Below are 20561 nucleotides of genomic sequence, written 5' to 3' on the forward strand. Positions count from 1 at the left end.
GACCCCGATTGGTGCTTATTTGACAGTTACAGTTGATCAAGTGAAGACTGCCCGTGTCATCAGCGTGCCATGAAGGCGTCGCTCTCTGACCAAATTTGGTGTCCTATAGGATATACTACACCCCTAATGATATAGTGAAGTCTGGTTACATTCTAGGATCTCTGAGGAAGAAATACGAATGTGATTTTACTGGTTGAAACAACGTTTAGGGTTAGATTTTCACATTCTTTTCTTTGCAAATTGAACGAGTGGAAAAAACAAAATCGATCGTGCATGCTATTTTATAAAGGATTTGATCTAAAACGACACTTCATGTTATCTCTGGGACCCTTTGGATGATAAATCAGAGCAAGATTTCAGAATGTAAGTACACATTTCACTTTCAGAGGTGAATTTATAATACTTAAAAAGTGTTTTGTTGTTAGGAGCTCTCCTCAAACAATAGCATGGTATTTTTTTTGCAGTAATAGTTACTGTAAATGGGACAGTGCAGTTATATTAACAAGAATTTAAGCTTTCAGCCGGTATAAGACAATTATATGTACCGGCATGTGTTGTTTCGCAAAAATCTGCGATCGTGACACAAGGCGCTGCATGATTTACAACTGTCCCGTTGACGGGACACCTATCCCCACCACTTGTTTTGTAAGAAGTGTTGACATGCTGACTGCACCGGGTGTCTTTTTAAACTACTTGGACACAGCTCGGACACCCACCCTACAAGACATGCCACCGAAGGTCTCTTCACAATCCCAAAGTCATGAACAGACTATGGGAGGCACACATTACTACATAGAGCCATGGCTACATGGAAGTCTATTCTACATCAGGTAACTTATGCAAGCAGTAGAATTAGATTTTAAAAAATGTTACAAATACGCCTTATGGAACAGCAGGGACTGTGAAGAGACACACACAGGCACAGACACGCATACACATGATAAGACACGCACTCTACACATACGCAAAAATATATTTTGTATTGTAGAAATGTGATACTAGAGTAGTGGCCTGAGAGAACACACTGAATGTGTTGTGAAAAGTGTTATGAAATGTAATGTCATGTAATATTTTTAATTAATTATGCTGGACTCCAGAAAGAGTAGTTGCTGCCATGACAGCAGCTAATGGGGATCATTAATAAATACAAATACAAATGCGTTTAAGTGGCAAGTGTTTGAGGTCTTTTGCCCAGATAAAGCGATTGTTCCTTTTCAGTGCATTCAGGGCATTCTCCGTGTTATTAAAAGTGTACATGGCCGCTATTTCAGCGTTTCATGTGGGAATTGACAGAGCCTCACCAGGGGACCCAACCTCTGATTGTGCGGTTCCTGAAAAGTGTATGTCGTCTCATATCGTGCACATATGGGACTTGGTGGTGGTTTGAAGTCACGGTATGCGGCCCCCCTTTTTTAAAAATAGATCTTGCCTCTCCCTAAATAGCAGGAAGTGAATTGCACAGTCAACGTTCCTGCCAGTTCTTGACTATGGTGACACCATTTTACAAGATTTCAGCAGTCACTAATCTAAAACCTTTGGATTCCGTCTACAATAGGGCCCTTCGCTTTATCACAGGTAACAATTTTAATACTCCCCACTGCATCCTGTATCAAACGGTTGGCTGGTCCTCATTAAAGTCCTGTAGATCACTTAATTATTCCCTTTTTGCTTAAAAATCTCTACTACACCAGCTTCCAAGAAATACCAAACCCATTCACAAGGTTGGTTCTTTTGAGGTTCCGCAGGTCTCCACCGAACTAGGTAAATCCACTTATTGTTTTAGGGCACCTCATTACTGGAACCAGCCCGCTCTGGAAATGTAAAATATTAATTGAGTACCTTCTTATTGAGGAATGTAATTGTTTTCCTTGAATATTTGCGTTGAGCTGTATTTTGTCTTATGAAATTGTATATGCAGGGCTCCCTTGTGAAAGAGACCCTTGTCTAAATGGTGACTCCTACCTCCTACTGGGGAATAGAACCAGCAGATCATCCATCTGTAGGTCTCTGCCAGGGTCTGAAGCCAGATGAAAAGCCTTGAGTAGCATCAAACCCAACACATAGCTCACACACAGTCTGAGTGAAATTACTTACGTTCAAACGCAATTCCACTACCACAATGAGAAGAGACACACACACACAAGCACAGACACACATACACATGATAAGACACTTTACATACACGTACAGCACTTTACATACACGTACACATGGATTTTGCATTGCAGATATGTGACAGCAGAGTAGTGGCCTGAGGGAACACAATGTGTTGTGAAAACTGTTATGAAATGTAATGTCATGCAATATTTGAGATTGTATGTAACTGCCTTCATGTTGCTGGATCCCAGGAAGAATAGCTCCTGCCTTGGCAGAAGCTAATGGGGATCCTTAATAAATAGAAAGAAAAAAAAGAGATCCAATGTAGTGGTGTGTGTGTTGATATTTGTGTGAAGACAAAATGTGTAATTTTCAGGATGGCAGTTATGGAGCATGTAGCAATCCTAGTGGATTGTGGTCAGTGTCTTGGTCACTGTTGTGTTATGGTCAGTGTCATGGTCAGTGGACTCACCTTCATAGGTTCCACTCTCTAGCAGGGCTCCACTTTGCTCCAGTTCCATAAAGCGCTCTGTGCTCACAAAGTTATAGTCCACCCCCGGCACCTCTCCTTCCTTCGGCTGCCGGGTGGTACCTACAGAGGGAGAAGAAGATTACTTTATTGTAAATTGGTACAGACACAGATTTGTCTAAATATTTTCCTTTATCCAAACCAGCCATACAAATACACACACAGAGGTTGAAGAAACGGCCCCTGGAGCAGTTTTGGGGGGTTAAGGGCACAACAGCAGGAGATGGCATATAGGATTTGATAGCAACAACCGTCCGGTTGCCGGCTCACAGCCCAACAGATTTTTATTACCAGACTCGGGATTTGAACTGGGAGCCCTCCGGTTGAGCAGGGTAAAGAGAAGAGGAAGACGGGAGGAGGGGAGACAGTGAACATTGAGAAGAGGGAAAAGGAGAGGAAAAGATTTGAGTCTAAAGTAATTTCTAAAAGATCATCCAAAATGTTTTCTCAGGACTCTTTTGTTGCATGAGGAAGTGAATCCAGATCCAGCACTGGAAGTATTTGTAAAAGGATTTATGCTAATTGTTGACAAGCATGCACCTGTTAGGAAATTCACTGTGAGAACTGTTAGATCCCTCTGGTTTGAAGATTAATTGAAAAATGATTTGTTTAAAATAAATTATGCAAAATAAGTGGCAAACAAGTCAGGGTGCTTAGTTGATTGGTTGACATACTGTAAATTGAGAAATGTTGTGACAAAATGTAACAAAAAGAAGCAGAAATGACATTAACAAACTAAGATAAATGACATAGAACACAATGGAAAGAGACTTAAATGATATCATTGGCAGTTAATATCCATAATTCATTGAAGTTCATGAGACATTTATAACAAAACCTTTTGACACTGCCAATCATTTCAATGACTATTTCCCTAGTAAAGTGGAAAAACTCAAAAGTGAAATGACAACATTGAACAGTGAACCATCATAGTTTTGTATAAAATATCTAATAATGAAAGCGAAAGACTGCTGTTTTGAATGTTGTCTTTGTTTGCGTGGGACAGGTGAAAAAAACTGTGCAACCAGGTATGGACCACCTTGATGGGAAACTATTGAGAATGGTAGCAAACTGTATTGCCACCCCTATTTGCTATATATTTAACCAAATCCTAAAGAAATGTGTGTCCACAGGCGTGGAAGGAACCTAAAGTAATTCCACTGCCTAAAAATAGTAAAGCACGCTTTGCTGGCTCTAACAGCCGCCCAATCAGTTTGCCACCCTTTCTTATTAAACTGATGGAGAGAATTGTGTTTTACCAAATACAATGCTATTTTTCAGAGAACTATTGACTTTCATGTAGGGAAGGGTAGTGCTTAATTTGTAAATTGGGAGGTGCCTGAGCAAAAAGTGAGCCTGAGAGAAGGGTGACCTGGGGGGCTCTTAGGTACCGGAATGCATGAAAAACAAGTAACCTTTATAATAAAGCCTTGCATGCATTATCATCGCTTTTGCATACTGGCATAAAGCAGTAGAGTAGAGGCGCTTGCAGGAGTTGTACACATGGGGGAAAGAAATTGTAGCCTAGGGTCTGAGAAAAATGTGGCATTTTATAAACACATTAAATGCAATTCTACATAATTTTAGATCAGCCGTTCTTAAAGTATGGGTCCCGACCCAAAGTGGGTCACGGACCTGTTAATGGTGGGTTGCGACGTGTCAGAGTAAATGTATAATTATTTAATGAATTACTGGAATTGATTTGGCCAAGTGCATCCGCGCTCTCTGTTCAGTGCGCTCTCTGCTTAGCAGCAGTCTCTAGTTTGGTAGCTGCGCAGTGGGAGAGGGAGATAGATGCCTAGATGCCTGTGTTCTTCACGGATTACCGGATCTTTTTTTCTGCAGTTTTCTTGAAGATCACTCAGCGACACACACAATTGCAGCGCTGTCGTTCAGCAGCAGATAATGCGCTGTCTGCCACTGATTTGTCATTCCCACTCGCCGTCACTCACCGCTGTCATCACATGGACTCATGCTAGCTGCAAGTTCTGACTGAGCTCAATTGTCATGAAACGCATATACAGCGATGAGTTTCTCGCTCTTTCATACAAATTTATAATGAGGAGCGTCCACAAAGTGTTTTGTGCGGGGAAGTGCTTAGTAATGAGTCTCTCAAAATGAACAAATTAATAAAACCACACGTCCTGACCAAACATCCACAGCATGGTGGTAAACCCAGGGAGTTCTTTCAGAACAAGGCAGAATGCTTCAGGAAACAGTGCTTTGACAGTGGAAAAGTAAGTCAGCTAGCAAGGCATTGTTGTCATTTTATAACAGGAATAAGGGAGTACTAACTATCATAGTAGTAGATGTGAGTTTCTCTTTCAATCCCCTGGCCTTGTACACAGCTAATAGCTAACATTCGCCAAAGCAAGCTAGCTACTGAAAGTAAGCAAGCTAGCTAGTCTAGGTTGGAACTGTTGCTGTTAAAATACATTTAATCATTTTTATTCTTAACTGGAATTAACTGATTGAAGCAAGATGCTGTTTGAGGCAAACACACTCACAGACTTCTGGTTTGCTTATCTACAACAGGAAGTGGTCTCCCGCCTGACTGAGAAAGCAGTAGATGTTCCGATCCAGCTTGGCACCACATACCTATGCGAGTCAGGGTTCTCGACTCTGAAATACTTAAATAAACAAGTACAGAACAGTTTCAAGACTGAGCATGACCTCAGTGATGCACTGTCAAAAACAGAGCCCAAATAGAAAAACTTCAACCAGCCACACACCTCTCATTAGGACTGTGTGTGTGTTTTTTGGTCTACATCTGTGTGATCAATCAGTTTATTCCAGTTCAGAATAAAAATGATTAAATGTATTTTAACAGCAACAGTTCCAACCTAGACAGATATGTAAGAGTGTTTTTAATGGGGGAAAATAAACATGGATAGATATTTATATGGATATTCAATTTCACTGTTATTTGTTTTTTTGTCTATATTGCATTTGTTTTAGGCACAAGGGCAATTAAATGTACTGATATTTATGTATAGTTGCATATTTTCCTAAGCTTGGGTTCCGGGAAAACACAGAATTTCGAATTTGTGTCCTAGGCTGAAAAAGTTTAAGGACCCCTGTTTTAGATGACTGGATACATCAGCAGAATATGCATGCATAATACCCTACAAAGGTATGACAGTCTATGACAGTCTGCTTTGACACTGAAAAACTGAGAAAAAATCAATAAAAACAACCTTGAATTCACCAATAGCCTAGGCCTGGGTGTGTGGAGAAACATAATGTACAATATGAGGAGGAAATTATGGTCCTAAAATATATTTCCAGTCTTACTGATTCACCCAATGATGTGCTTATGCCAAAAGCGTATCTCTCTCTTACTTTGTAAAACAATGGTGTTTGCTTATAGGCCAATTTGGAAGTTGATATATTAGTCAGACAGACAGATTAGTCTTCTCTTTTCAGCAGGATCCATTTGCTTTCTAACCTCGCTTTTCCAGAGAATAGCTGCTTCTCTTCTTGTTTTGATGATAAAAGTCCAGATTATCTGCATAATCCGATAACATTCAGCTCAGACACCCATACATACAGTACCCCACAAGACATGCCACCACGGGTCTCTTCACAGTCCCCAAGTCCAAAACTAATTCACGGCAACGCACAGTATTATACAGAGCCATGATCGCATAGAACTCCCTTCCATCTCTAATTACTCAAGCAAAGAGCAAAATTACCTTAAAAAAAAGATTCAACAACATTTTATGGAACAGCAGGGACTGTGAGGGGACACGCACACACAAACACATGCTTTTTTGTTGTTGTGTTTGTACAATTATTCTAAAACAAATTGTTGTATTGTTTATATATCGTTGTATTTTAGATTAGTGTTGACTGTCCTTGTATATCAGTTTATCAGTGTCTTTTACTTGTGTTGTGTTGTGTTTTTTGTGGACCCCAGGAAGAATAGCTGCTGCTTTGGCAAAAGCTAATGGGGATCTGAATAAACTCCAAAAATGGGAAGGTTAAGTAGTGGCACAGAAGGTAAAGAGAAGAGAGAGGATGAGTGACTATTGAGGGACCATAAGGGAGAGTGCAGACAAGAAGAGTAAAAGAGAGAGAAAGAGGGAGAGAGAGAGAGAAGAATCATTGCTTCTTATAATGATCCAAACCCATTTCATAAATGTATGCTTTTGTCGGACGGATTGGAAAGCCATACGAGAGCATTAGGGCCCCACCCAAGCAGAAGGTTTGAATGGATATGTACAAAGATGTGTTGTGGTGAGCCAAAATCTATGTGAGACCTTCAAAACACTAGGCTTGGGTGTGTGTTGATAAGGTAAGATAAGATAGGTTTCGTTTTTTCAGCTCCCACAGAAATGTTCCAAACAATATACAGAACATTTTGTGTAACGACATTGCTGATTCTCTATGAGCAAATCAATCTGAGGAAGATTGTGAAGTTAATAATGGGCTGAATCGATACACAGGCCACTTTAACAAACCATGACTTACTCACTGCCTACACACACACTCAAGCATGCACCCACGCCGGAAAGGCAGGCAAGCACGAATACACACCTCTTATTGTGGAAACTGCAACCTTGCACAAACAGCACACTATTACCATGCTTCAATTAGCCCTGCTCTAAGCTGCAGAGACCGCAGTGTGTGTGTGTTTAGATGGTGCTACAGTAGTGAGCGAGATTATTTGTGCTAATGAGAGGCAGTGTTGTTAATGAGTGGAATCTCTACTCTACTCAAGCACACTGTAGACTCAAGACGGGTGTTGTTGTTTTTTCAGCTAAGAAAACTGATTGGCTTACAAGAGAGGGAGGGAGAGTCCACTCACAGTGTTTTCGCAGAACCAAAGCCGACACTGAAAACAACCAAGATTGATTCCACTGTGGGTTGTCTACGCTGTCTTTTTCTATCAAATTGATCTAATTGCTTATTAGTGTTCAACAGGGCCATCACCAGAGTTTCATTCCATTCAGGGCTTAGTCCTGAAGACCAGGGTCTGAGGGGTTTGCGATCAGAGAAAAAAAATGCCTTTTCTAAAATCATTTCCTGAAATTCTACCTTCTCTCACTGGAGACATTACAATAATATTTTTTTATACCACACAAAATGACAAGCTACTCTGACATTGACATACTGAGATCAATAAAACGAACGACCCATGTTTTTAAATGCAACCAATAGCATAGGCCAATGAAAAGAGTGGATACATAGATCTTAGGCCTACAATATGAGGAGGAAATTATAGTCACCAACTTTCCAGTGGCACTCACTTATCCAAACTGTTTTTTCCCGCAATTTTATTTTGAAATATTGCCAAATATGTTTTAGCTGCTGGCTAAACATTGACAGGCACAACTTAACAATCAGCTGTTTGATATTTGCAGTGTGGGTTGCCCAATTACGTGATTCTCGACTAGGTCTATGCAACTCTAATGTGACATAACACCAATTTACAGCCATTTTTTAAGAAAGACATTTTACACTCTTTGGTGAAGTATTTTCAATGATTTCATTCATTTCTGTAGAGACAGGAGTAATTATTAGATGTGGCAAATTTATTTAAATTCATCTGCAGCACTTTCAACACTCCTTCCTGTGGTGGATGTTTCCATCCATAGGCTGTGCACTCGCAAAGGCCAAATAATCAACACTTTGTGGTCAGTAACCCCATATGAGTTTATTATTGTGTAGGTAGGCATACTGTTACAATAATATTGTAATAATATATCACCAAGTAGGCTAGCAAACAATTACAAGATATTACATTCAGTAAGTCAATGAAGTCAATAGGCTAGTGTTTCCAGCTATATTGTTATTGAAACTATGTTGGCCTTATGACCTTTTTAACCAATAAGAAAATATGTCAAGTTACTTGAATAGCCTAAGGGAAAAGTGTAAAAATGTGTTTTCACATCAGTAAACTAAGTAACTGAAATGCATCAGAAAAGTGTTGGAAAGTTATGGAAAACATCAGGGAAGGATCAGACAAGCTATAGGTCTAATGTGTGTAGAGAAGACCTGCATTGCTTTCAATTGCTATACTAATGATCATGAGCACTCACCTTAACTTAGCTATCATTTCCCAGCTCGTCTTTTCCCAACTCGTTTCCCAACTCGTCTTGATAAATCAATCAATAATGTAACTAAAAATCTGTCATTGATTGATTTATCAAGACGAGTTCCCATGCCTGTCTCAAATCAGCGCAATGACGCTGTCCCAATTAAAATTATGCTGGAATTAGGCCTATTAGTTGACCACACATGGCAATTGCTTTACATTTATTATAACCAGCGGTGTACTGCTGTTATTTTATCTAGCCTACCAGAGCACAATTTTTTATTATTATTATTAAGTCATAATTTCTGAATGAAAGTTGGTACCAACATGTAACCTAGTATAAAATCATTTTAGGATAGTGTAACATGGGGAAACGAGCCACCCCTAAGAACAATGTCCAATTTCTGACACAAAAAGGCAAAGTTTGGTAAAAATAAGTTATGTGGATGAAGATCATGCTTAGAGAAACAAACTATGAAGGGAAAAAAAATGGCTACAGTTTACAGTAGTTATTTAATTAAATATTTTTTAGAAAAGGGGCGTTTCCCAAGTACTGGGGTAAATGTCCTCAACACACATACCTTAAATGCTACTGCTTTAATAAAAATGGATGGTATATACCGTACCGGTCAAACATTTGAACACACCTACTCATTCCAGGATTTTTCTTTATTTTTACTATTTTCTACATTGTAGAATAATAGTGAAGACATCAACACTATGAAATAACACATATGGAATCATGTAGTTACTAAAAAAGTGTTAAATAATTCAAAATATATTTTATATTTGAGATTCTTCTAAGTAGCCACCCACTTGCCTTGATGACAGCTTTGCACACTCTTGGCATTCCCTCAACCAGCTTCATGAGTTAGTCACCAGGAATGCATTTAAATTTGTATTTATTATGGGGTCCAAAAATAATTAACATATTAAAACACTTACATTACATATAAAACAAAAGATAAAACAGTACATCATATAACATTAACATTATTACACCACTACATGCTATCTACAATACAAAATGTTTAATACCACCATACAACAAATTCACAATGTATTCACTGCTTTAGCACACTCTAACAACCCGGATGTCCCTGCCGTGTCTGAATCCTGACTTAGGAAGGCCACCAAAAACCCTGAAATTTCCATTCCTAACTATAACATTTTACGACAACATAGAACTGCCAAAGGGGGCGGTGTTGCAATCTACTGCAGAGAGAGCCTGCAGAGTTCTGCCTTACTATCTAGGTCTGTGCCCAAACAATTTGAGCTTCTACTTTTAAAAATCAACCTTTCCAGAAACAAGTTTCTCACCGTTCCCGCTTGCTATAGACCATCTTCTGCCCCCAGCTGTGCCCTGGACACCATATGTGAATTGATTGCCCCCCATCTATCTTCAGAGCTTGTGCTGTTAGGGGACCTAAACTGGGACATACTTAACACCCCGGCCATCCTACAATCTAAGCTTGATGCCCTCAATCTCACACAAATTATCAATGAACCTACCAGGTACAAACACAAATCCGTAAACACGGGCACCCTCATAGATATCATCCTAACCAACCTGCCCTCCAAATACACCTCTGCTGTCTTCAACCAGGACCTCAGCCTCATTGCCTGCTTCTGTAATGAGTCCGCGGTCAAACGACCACCCATCATCACTGTAAAACGCTCCCTAAAAAACTTCAGCTAGCAGGCCTTTCTAATCGACCTGGCCGGGGTACCCTGGAAGGATATTGACCACATTCCGTCAGTAGATGCCTGGTTATTCTTTAAAAGTGCTTTCCTCACCATCTTAAATAAGCATGCCCCATTCAAACATTTTAGAACCAGGAACAGATATAGCCCTTCACTCCAGACCTGACTGCCCTTGACCAGCACAAAAACATCCTGTGGCGTACTGCATTAGCATCGAATAGCCCCCGCGTATGCAACTTTTCAGGGAAGTTAGGAACCAATATACACAGGCAGTTAAGAAAGCAAAGGCTAGCTTTTTCAAACAGAAATTTGCATCCTGTAGCACAAACTCCAAAATGTTCTGGGACACTGTAAAGTCCATGGAGAAGAGGAGCACCTCCTCCTAGCTGCCCACTGCACTGAGGCTAGGAAACACTGTGACCACTGATAAATCCACAATAATTGAGAATTCCAATAAGCATTTTTCTAAGGCTGGCCATGCTTTCCACTTGGCTACTCCTACCCCGGTCAACAGTTCTGCACCCCCCGCAGCAACTTGCCCAAACCTCCCCCATTTCTCCTTCACCCAAATCCAGAGAGCTGAGGTTCTGAAAGAGTCAGAAAATGTGGACCCCTACAAATCAGCTGGGCTAGACAATCTGGACCCTCTCTTTCTAAAATGAATTGTTGCAACCCCTATTACTAGCATGTTCAACCTCCTTTCATATCATCTGAGATCCCCAAAGATTGGAAAGCTCCCACGGTCATCCCCATCTTCAAAGGGGGAGACACTCTAGACCCAAACTGTTACAGACCTATATCTATCATACCTTGCCTTTCTAAGGTCTTCGAAAGTCAAGTTAAAAGTGAAATGTTTACCCTATTAACATGCTTAATTATATATATATTACCAGTTGATGAACAACTCCAATTTCATTCATCATTGAAAATGTGTCTACAAATAAGTAAGAATAAAAAAGTTAAAATAACTTCTTAGATTTGATGGAGACATTATACTTTTACTTATTTATTTATTTATTTATTTCACCTTTATTTAACCAGGTAGGCCAGTTAAGAACAAGTTCTCATTTACAACTGTGACCTGGCCAAGATAAAGCAAAGCAGTGCGACACAAACAACAACAGAGTTACAAATAGAATAAACAAAGTCAATAGCACAATAGAAAAAAACTATTATACAGTGTGTGCAAATGAGGTAAGATTAGGGAGGTAAGGCAATAAAAAGGCCATAGTGGCGAAGTAATTACAGTTTAGCAATTAAACGTGGGACGACGTGGGGCGTGGGGCGACGCACAATTGGCATAGCGTCGTCCGGGTTAGGGAGAGTTTGGCCGGTAGGGATATCCTTGTCTCAGTATGTAAAATGTAATAAAATGTATGCACTCTACTGTAAGTCGCTCTGGATAAGAGCGTCTGCTAAATGACTAAAATGTTTAAAAAAAATGTAAAATGTAAACACTGGAGTGATAGATGTGTAGAAGATGAATGCAAGTAGAGATACTGGGGTGCAAATGAGCAAAAATAGGAGGGTTGTATGACCTTGAAGCTTGTCTGGAGGTTAGTTAAACAGTGTTCAAAGAACGGCCAGAAGTACACAGAATGGTGTCGTCTGCGTAGAGGTGAATCAGAGAAACACCAGCATCAAGAGCGACATCATTGATGTATACAGAGAAAAGTGTCGGCCCGAGAACTGAACCCTGTGGCACCCCCATAGAGACTGCCAGAGGTCCAGACAACAGGCCCTCAGATTTGACACACTGAACTCTGTCTGAGAAGTAGTTGGTGAACCAGGCGAGGAAGTCATTTGAGAAACCAAGGCTGTTGAGTCTGCTGATAAGAATGCGGTGATTGACAGAGTCGAAAGCCTTGGCCAGGTCGATGAAAATGGCTGCACAGTATTGTCTTTTATCAATGACGGTTATGATGCCATTTAGGACCTTGAGCATGGCTGAGGTGCACCTATGACCAGCTCGGGACCCAGATTGCATAGCGGAGAAGATACGGTGGAATTCAAAATGGTCAGTGATCTGTTTGTTAAGGGTAGGATGGATATAGGTCTGTAACAGTTTGGGTCTAGGGTGTCTCCCCCTTTGAAGAGGAGGATGACCGCGTCAGCTTTCCAATCTTTGGGGATCTCAGACGATACGAAAGAGAGTTTGAACAGGCTAGTAATAGGGGTTGCAACAATTGCGGCTGATCATTTTAGAAAGAAAGGGTCCAAATTGTCTAGCCCAGCTGATTTAGAGGGGTCCAGATTTTGCAGCTCTTTCAGACCATCAGCTGACTGGATTTGGGTGAAGGAGAAATGGGGGAGGCTTGGGCAAGTTGCTATGGGGAGTGGGGAGCTGTTGACCGGGGTAGGGGTAGCCAGGTCGAAAGCATGGCCAGTCGTAGAAAAAAGCTTATTGAAATTCTCAATTATCATGGATTTATCGGTGGTGACAGTGTTTCCTAGCCTCAGTGCAGTGGGCAGCTAGGAGGAGGTGCTCTTATTCTCAATGGACTTTACAGTGTCCCAGAACATTTTTGAATGTGTGCTACAGGATGCAAATTTGTACTACACTTTCTCAGACAACGAAAATATACCTATATTCCCTTCCAGACGCCCTCCACCTACCCAATGACGTCAGAGTACAAAAATCGGTTAACCACCTAACTGAGGAACTAAATATAACCTTGCGTAATTCCCTAGATGCAGTCACACCATATAGGCAGGGGAAAAACCAGTGCTGACCTTGGGGGATATGAGGGCCAGAACATGGCTAATGAACTGAATGTTTTCTTCTCAAGATTTGAATCAGACAACTTCGTGTCGGAGGTAAAACAAATGGAAGCATCATTACAAATGTTTGAGAGAGTTGTTGTTCAACAGTCTGATGTTCTAAAGTTGTTCAGGGGATGTAACACATACAAAAGCCCAGGCCCAGACAAAATAAGTGGGCATGTGTTAAAGCACTGTGCTGAACAACTGACTGGTGTTTTTACAGACATTTTCCAATCCTCACTCAACCAGCAACACGTTCCAGTATTGTGGAAAAAATCAATAATTATACCAATTCCTAAAGTATCAAATCCCTCTGTGCTGAATGACTATCGCCCTGTCGCTTTGACATCCTTAGTTATGAAATGCCTTGAGAAAATTGTGAAAAGTCATATTCTCAGTGTCACCCAGAAGCTCCTCGACCCATTTCAGTTTGCCTATCAGACCAGCAGAGGAGTTGATGATGCCATTCTTACCCTCCTTAACATGGTCTATAGACATCTAGAAGGTGCCAAATCCCATGTCAGGGTTCTGTTTGTTGACTTTTCTTCTGCCTTCAACACAATCCAGCCTTACATTCTGGCACAGAGACTCATTCGGGACTTTTCCTTAGATGGGGGGCTGGTTTTGTGGCTGTTGGACTTCCTGAGCCAACGCTCACAGCGAGTCAAAATAGGTCCCCATGTGTCGGATATACGCAATACCAACACAGGCTCTCCTCAGGGATGTGTTTTGTCCCCACTTCTGTACATCTTGTACACTAATAGTTGTACTAGTTCCCATACTGACAGACACCTCGTTAAGTTCGCTGATGACACTGCCTTGATCAGCCTGTTGCATGATGACGAGGAACATCATGGCCCGGTCCTAGATGACTTTGTAGAGTGGTGTGAGGAATCACACTTGGTCCTCAATACTAACAAGACCAAAGAGATGTGCATAGACTTCAGGAAGCGTACAACACCTACCTCTGCAACATCTATAAGAGGCCAGAATATAGAAATTGTAGAGGAATATAAATATCTGGGTGTCTTTTTGGACAGTAAGCTTCAGTGGAGTAAATGTACAGACCAGATCTACAAAAAGAGCCAACAGAGACTGTACTTTCTAAAAAAGTTGGGTTCTTTTAATATAGACTGTACTATATTGACTCTGTTTTACAAATCCTTTATTGAGAGTATTTTAACTTTTTGTATTGTTTGTTGGTTTGGCAATGCCACTGTCAGTCAGAGAAACATGCTGAGAAGGATTATTACCACAGCAAGTAAGGTACTTGGAGTCAAACAGACAGGCCTGGATGAGATCTTTAAGGTCAGGGCCCTCCGTAAGGCTCACAAAATAATTTTAGACCCAAGTCACCCCCTGTACCTGGACTTTGAATTACTCCCCTCTGGGCGCAGGTATAGGGCACCCCTCAGCAGGAAAAATAGAACGAGACAATCATTTGTGCCAGGTGTGATATCCCTCTTAAATAGCTCGGGCAAATGTTCCCATTGACCCCGTAAGGCCAGCAGGCTAGTCTTTGTTTTAAATGTTTTATTTCTTATTTCTTACTATTATTATTTATTTTTTTATTGGTGCGTGACTGTTATTGAAAGTTGTATTGTCAATCTTGTTTTGTATTTAACGCCACTTTAAATGTGTACATGACACTGCAACAAAATTTCCCCATGGGGACAATAAAGTAAGTAAGTAAGTACACCCATAAAAACAAACAACATTTGTCACAAGAAACTAGTTTCCTTGTATACAGAAAATACCCGAGCCCTGAAGCTAGCTTCCAGAAAATTGGAACGGATTGGCACTACACCAAACTGGAAGTCTTCTGATTGGCTTGGAAAGACAGTACCGTGCAGTATCGAAGAGCCCTCACTGCTGCTCTTTCATACTATTTTTACATTTTATTTGAGGAGAATAAGAACAATTCAAAATTGATTTTTGATACTGTCTCAAAAGCAGCATTCCCCAAGAGAGGATGGCTTTCACTTCAGTAGTGATAAATTCATGAACTTCTTTGACAATAGAAACATGATCATTAGAAAGCAAATTACAGACTCCTCTTTAAATCTGCATATTTCTTCAAAGCTCAGTTGTCCTGAGTCTGCACAACACTGCCAGGACCTAGTATCAAAGAAGACACTCAAGTGTTTTAATACTATATCTCTTGACACATTGATGAAAATAGTCATGGCCTCTAAACCTTCAAGCTGCATACTGGACCCTATTCCAACTAAACTACTGAAAGAGCTGCTTCCTGTGCTTGGCCCTCCTATGTTGAACATAATAAACGCCTCCCTATCCACCGGATGTGTACCAAACTCACTAAAAGTGGCAGTAATAAAGCCTCATCCGAAAAAGCCAAACCTTGATCCAGAAAATATAAAAAACTATCGGCCTATATCGAATTTTAGAAAAAGCTGTTGTGAGGCAACTCACTGCCTTCCTGAAGACAAACAATGTATACGAAACGCTTCAGTCTGGTTTTAGACCCCATCATAGCACTGAGACTGCACTTGTGAAGGTGGTAAATTACCTTTAATTGGCATCAGACCAAGGCTCTGCATCTGTCCTCGTGCTCCTAGACCTTAGTGATCCTTTTGATACCATCGATCAACACATTCTCTTGGAAAGATTGATAACCCACGTTGGTCTACACGGACAAGTTCTGGCCTGGTTTAGATCTTATCTGTCGGAAAGAAATCAGTTTGTCTCTGTGGATGGTTTGTCCTCTGACAAATCAACAGTAAATTTCGGTGTTCCTCAAGGTTCCGTCTTAGGACCACTATTGTTTTCACTATATACTTTACCTCTTGGTGATGTCATTCAGAAACAAAATGTTAACTTTCACTGCTATGCGGACGATACACAGCTGTACATTTCGATGAAACATGGTGAAGACCCAAAATTGCCCTCCCTGGAAGCCTGTGCTTCAGACATAAGGAAGTGGATGGCGGAAAATGTTTTACTTTTAACCTCGGACAGAACAGAGATGTTACTTCTAGTTCCCAAGAAACAAATAGATCTTCTGTTGGATCTGACAATTTATCTTGATGGTTGTACAGTTGTCTCAAATAAAACTGTGAAGGACCTCGGCGTTACTCTGGACCCTGATCTCTCTTTTGACGAACACATCAAAACTGTTTCAAGGACAGCTTTTTCCATCTACGTAACATTATCTGAATTTTTTGGCCATCAAGTAAAACTCTATCTCTGGTGCAAACCCAACACCTCTCATCACCACGAGAACAACAGCATTTGGTTGCAGCATTATGCTGTAGGGATGTGTTTCATCGGCAGGGACTGGGAAACTGGCCAGAATTGAAGGAATGATGGATGGCGCTAAATACAGGGAAATTCTTGTTTCAGTCTTCCAGAAATGTGAGATTGGGATGGAGGTTCACCTTCCAGCAGGACTATGGCCCTAAGCATACTGCTAAAGCAACACTTGAGTGGTTTAAGGGGAAACATTTAAATGTATTAGAATGGCCTAGTCAAAGTCCAGACTGCAATCCAATTGAGAATCTGTGGAATGACTTAAAGATTTCTGTACACCAGCTGAACCCATCCAAACTTGAAGGAGCTGGAGCAGTTTTGCCTTGAAGAATGGGCATTTATTTATTTTGCTCCTTTGCACCCCATTATTTCTATTTCTACTTTGCACATTCTTCCACTGCAAATCTACCATTCCAGTTTTACTTCCTATATTGTTTTTTACCTCGCCACCATGGCCTTTTTTTGCCTTTACCTCCCTTCTCACCTCATTTGCTAACATTGTATATAGATTCATTTTTCTACTGTATTATTGACTGTATGTTTGTTTTACTCCATGTGTAACTGTGTTGTTGTATGTGTCGAACTGCTTTCCTTTATCTTGGCAAGGTCGCAATTGTAAATGAGAACTTTTTCTCAACTTGCCTACCTGGTTAAATAAAGGTGAAATAAAAAAAATTAAAAGACTACTGCAATGCTCTACTTTCCGGCTACCCGGATAAAGCACTAAATAAACTTCACTTAGTGCTAAACATGGCTGCTAGAATCTTGACTAGAACCCAAAAATGTGATCATATTACTCCAGTGCTAACCTCTCTACACTGGCTTACACTGGCTTCATGTTAAGGCTGGGGCTGATTTCAAGGTTTTACTGTTAACCTAATAGCATTACATGGGCTTACTCCAACCTATCTTGACGATTTGGTCCTGCTGTACATACCTACACGTATGCTACGGTCACAAGATGCAGGCCTCCTTATTGTTCCTAGAAATTCTAAGCAAACAGCTGGAGGCAGGACTTTTTCCTATAGAGCACCATTTTGATGGAATGGTCTGCCTATCCATGTGAGAGACGCAGACTCGTTCTCGACCTTTAAGTCTTTAATCAAATCAAATCAAATGTATTTATATAGCCCTTCTTACATCAGCTGATATCTCAAAGTGCTGTACAGAAACCCAGCCTAAAACCCCAAACAGCAAGCAATGCAGGTGCAGAAGCACGGTGGCTAGGAAAAACTCCCTAGAAAGGCCAAAACCTAGGAAGAAACCTAGAGAGGAACCAGGCTCTGAGGGGTGGCCAGTCCTCTTCTGGCTGTGCCAGGTGGAGATTATAACAGTACATGACCCTGATGTCCTTACACAGCTCTCTGGTCTTGGCCATTGTGGAGAGGTTGGAGTCTGTTTGATTGAGTGTGTGGACAGGTGTCTTTTATACAGGTAACGAGTTCAAACAGGTGCAGTTAATACAGGTAATGAGTGGAGAACAGGAGGGCTTCTTAAAGAAAAACGAACAGGTCTGTGAGAGCCGGAATTCTTACTGGTCGGTAGGTGATGAAATACTTATGTCATGCAATAAAATGCAAATGATTATTTAAAAATCATACAATGTGATTTTCTGGATTTTTGTTTTAGATTCCGTCTCTCACAGTTGAAGTGTATCTATGATAAAAAGTACAGACCTCTACATGCTTTGTAAGTAGGAAAACCTGCAAAATCGGCAGTGTGTCAAACACTTGTTCTTCCCACTGTATGTGGCACAGCTGTCAGTTTTTTGGTCCTTAAATGAAATTGGTATATGTTTATTTATTTATCACATTTTTCTTTAACCCTTTATGTTCTTTAATACAGGGCCTACATACAAGTTCCTAACTTTTTCCCCTTCTACTTGCCTCTTCCATTTTTGTGGAAATGCTGCAATTAATTGGCTGTAATTTTGGGTAGGGCAGACATTTCCATATGTCTGTGTTAACTGTATGTGTGACATAACTACACCAGTCCTATTTATGATATCATTCACAAAAATTATACATTTTTAAAACATTTCTTCGAAAAAAGCTTTTTTTATTATTAGTATATTTGAGTTTAACCACAATATTTGTTGTATTATTTGTTCTGTCTTTTTAGGTGGATTAAATTGTAATTGCAACCAACTTTCTAAGGCTTGTTTAAAAAATAATGATATTTTGGAGATTATTTCCTTTTCAAACAACCGAAAGTGAGCAGGTGAAATCTGAATAAAGGGAAAAAGGCCCTTCTTAAACATAGGATGAGACATTCTTTCCAATTTACTATAGAACCAGTTTGGATTTAAGTATAACTTTTGTATGACTGATGCCTTTAGTGAAAGGTCTAATGCTTTAATATTTAATTTAATTCATATTCGTTATATAAATAGGCCCTTTTAATTTTGTCTGGCTTACCGTTCCAAATAAAATGTAATATTTTTTGTTCATATAATTTAAAAAGCAGGTCACTAGGTGTAGGCAAAACCATAAGCAAATAGGTAAACTGTGATATGACTAAAGAGTTAATCAGGGTGATTTTTCCACAAATAGACAGGTATTTTCCTTTCCGTGGTAGCAAGATCTTATCTATTTTTGCTAACTTTCTATAAAGATTTATTGAAGTGAGATAATTTCTTTCTTTTGGAATTTGTACACCGAGTATGTCCACATCTCCGTCAGACCATTTAAGTGGTAAACTACATGGTCATGTAAAATGTGCATCTTTTAGTGATCCAATACGTAATTTGGTTTTAATCCAGAGAGGATAGCAAAAGTATCTAGATCCTCTATGAGGCCGTGGAGAGATTCTAATTGTGGATTTAAAAGAAAACATGAATCATCAGCATACAATGACACCTTAGTTTTTAAGCCACGGATTTCTAATCCCTTAATATTATTGTTTGATCTAATTTTAATAGCTAACATTTTGATGGCAGTAATAAATAGATATGCCGAAAGTGGACAATCTTGTTTTACTCCTCTAGATAGTTTCAAACTTTCTGAGATGTAGCTATTATTTACTATTTTACATCTATGGTTACTATACAGAATTTTTACCCATTTTATAAGAGATTCCCCAAAATTGAAATATTCTAGGCATTTATATATAAACTCGAGTTGTTTTTTGTTTTTCCTCTAACTTATTCTGTGCCTCTATGGTACAGTTTATATTGCTATCTAACTGTACTGTTAGTCCTTCAATTTACTTTGTTAATATGGACTCTTTTGATCTAAATTGTTTTTGTTTTATAGATGAGTACTGAATTGCATGGCCTCTAAAAGCACACTTAAGTGTCCCATACAATAAGGGGATCTGCTGTACCTATGTTATATACATTCTCCTGTCCTAGTTCTAAACAATTTATCATCTAGTAGGCTTTGATCAAATTTCCAATATCCTCGCCCACGTGGAAATTCTGTAAGAGTAATATATATACCAATTATGTGATGATCCGACCGCATTCTGTCCCCAATCAACACTTTTTAAACTTTTAGTGCCAGAGAGAATGGCATAAGAAAGTAGTCAAGACGACTAGCTTGATTAAGCCTCTGCCATGTATATCTCACTAGGTCAGGGTATTTAAGTCTCTATATATACTCTAATTCCAATATATCCATGACATTCATGATTTCCTTAAGTGTCTGAGGGTGATAGTTTGAAGTGTGATTTCCTTTTCGGTCCATAGAGGTATTTAAGAGAGTATTAAAATCTCCCACCATAATGATAGAGTCTAGTGTTGCTTGTAGAGTTGAAACATTCTTATATATATTTTCAAAGAAGCTTGGATCATCATTATTTGGACCATATAGGTTAATAAGCCATATCTGTTTATTGTCCAATAGCATATTTAAAATAATCCATCTACCTTGATGATCTGTTTGGACAATTTGCACATTTGGATCAAAATTACTATTAATTAAAACCATCACCCCTTTTGAATTTCTTTGCCCATGGGAGAAATATATTTCATCCCCCCCAGTCCTTTTTCCACAAAACTTCATCTAAAATTGTTGAATGGGTTTCCTGTAAACAATAGATATTATATTCCTTATCTTTTAGCCAGGTAAATACTGATCACCTTTTCTTCTTATCTGCTAGGCCATTACAATTGTAACTGGCTATACTTATTTCACCACTTACCATAGTGAGACACAA

At 39.7% G+C, this 20561-nt stretch overlaps 1 protein-coding gene across 1 annotated transcript in view; it reads right to left on the reverse strand.

Moving 5' to 3' along the window:
- Positions 1-20561, reverse strand: part of LOC120066539 (membrane-associated guanylate kinase, WW and PDZ domain-containing protein 2-like) — a 387095-nt gene that overhangs the window by 201508 nt on the left and 165026 nt on the right. The window contains exon 3 of the mRNA XM_039017962.1: positions 2570-2689. Coding sequence (XP_038873890.1) covers positions 2570-2689 — 120 coding nt within the window. The remainder of the gene's footprint in view (positions 1-2569; positions 2690-20561) is intronic.

The sequence above is a fragment of the Salvelinus namaycush genome, chromosome 21 (assembly GCF_016432855.1).
Source record: "Salvelinus namaycush isolate Seneca chromosome 21, SaNama_1.0, whole genome shotgun sequence".
Lineage (NCBI taxonomy): Eukaryota > Metazoa > Chordata > Actinopteri > Salmoniformes > Salmonidae > Salvelinus > Salvelinus namaycush.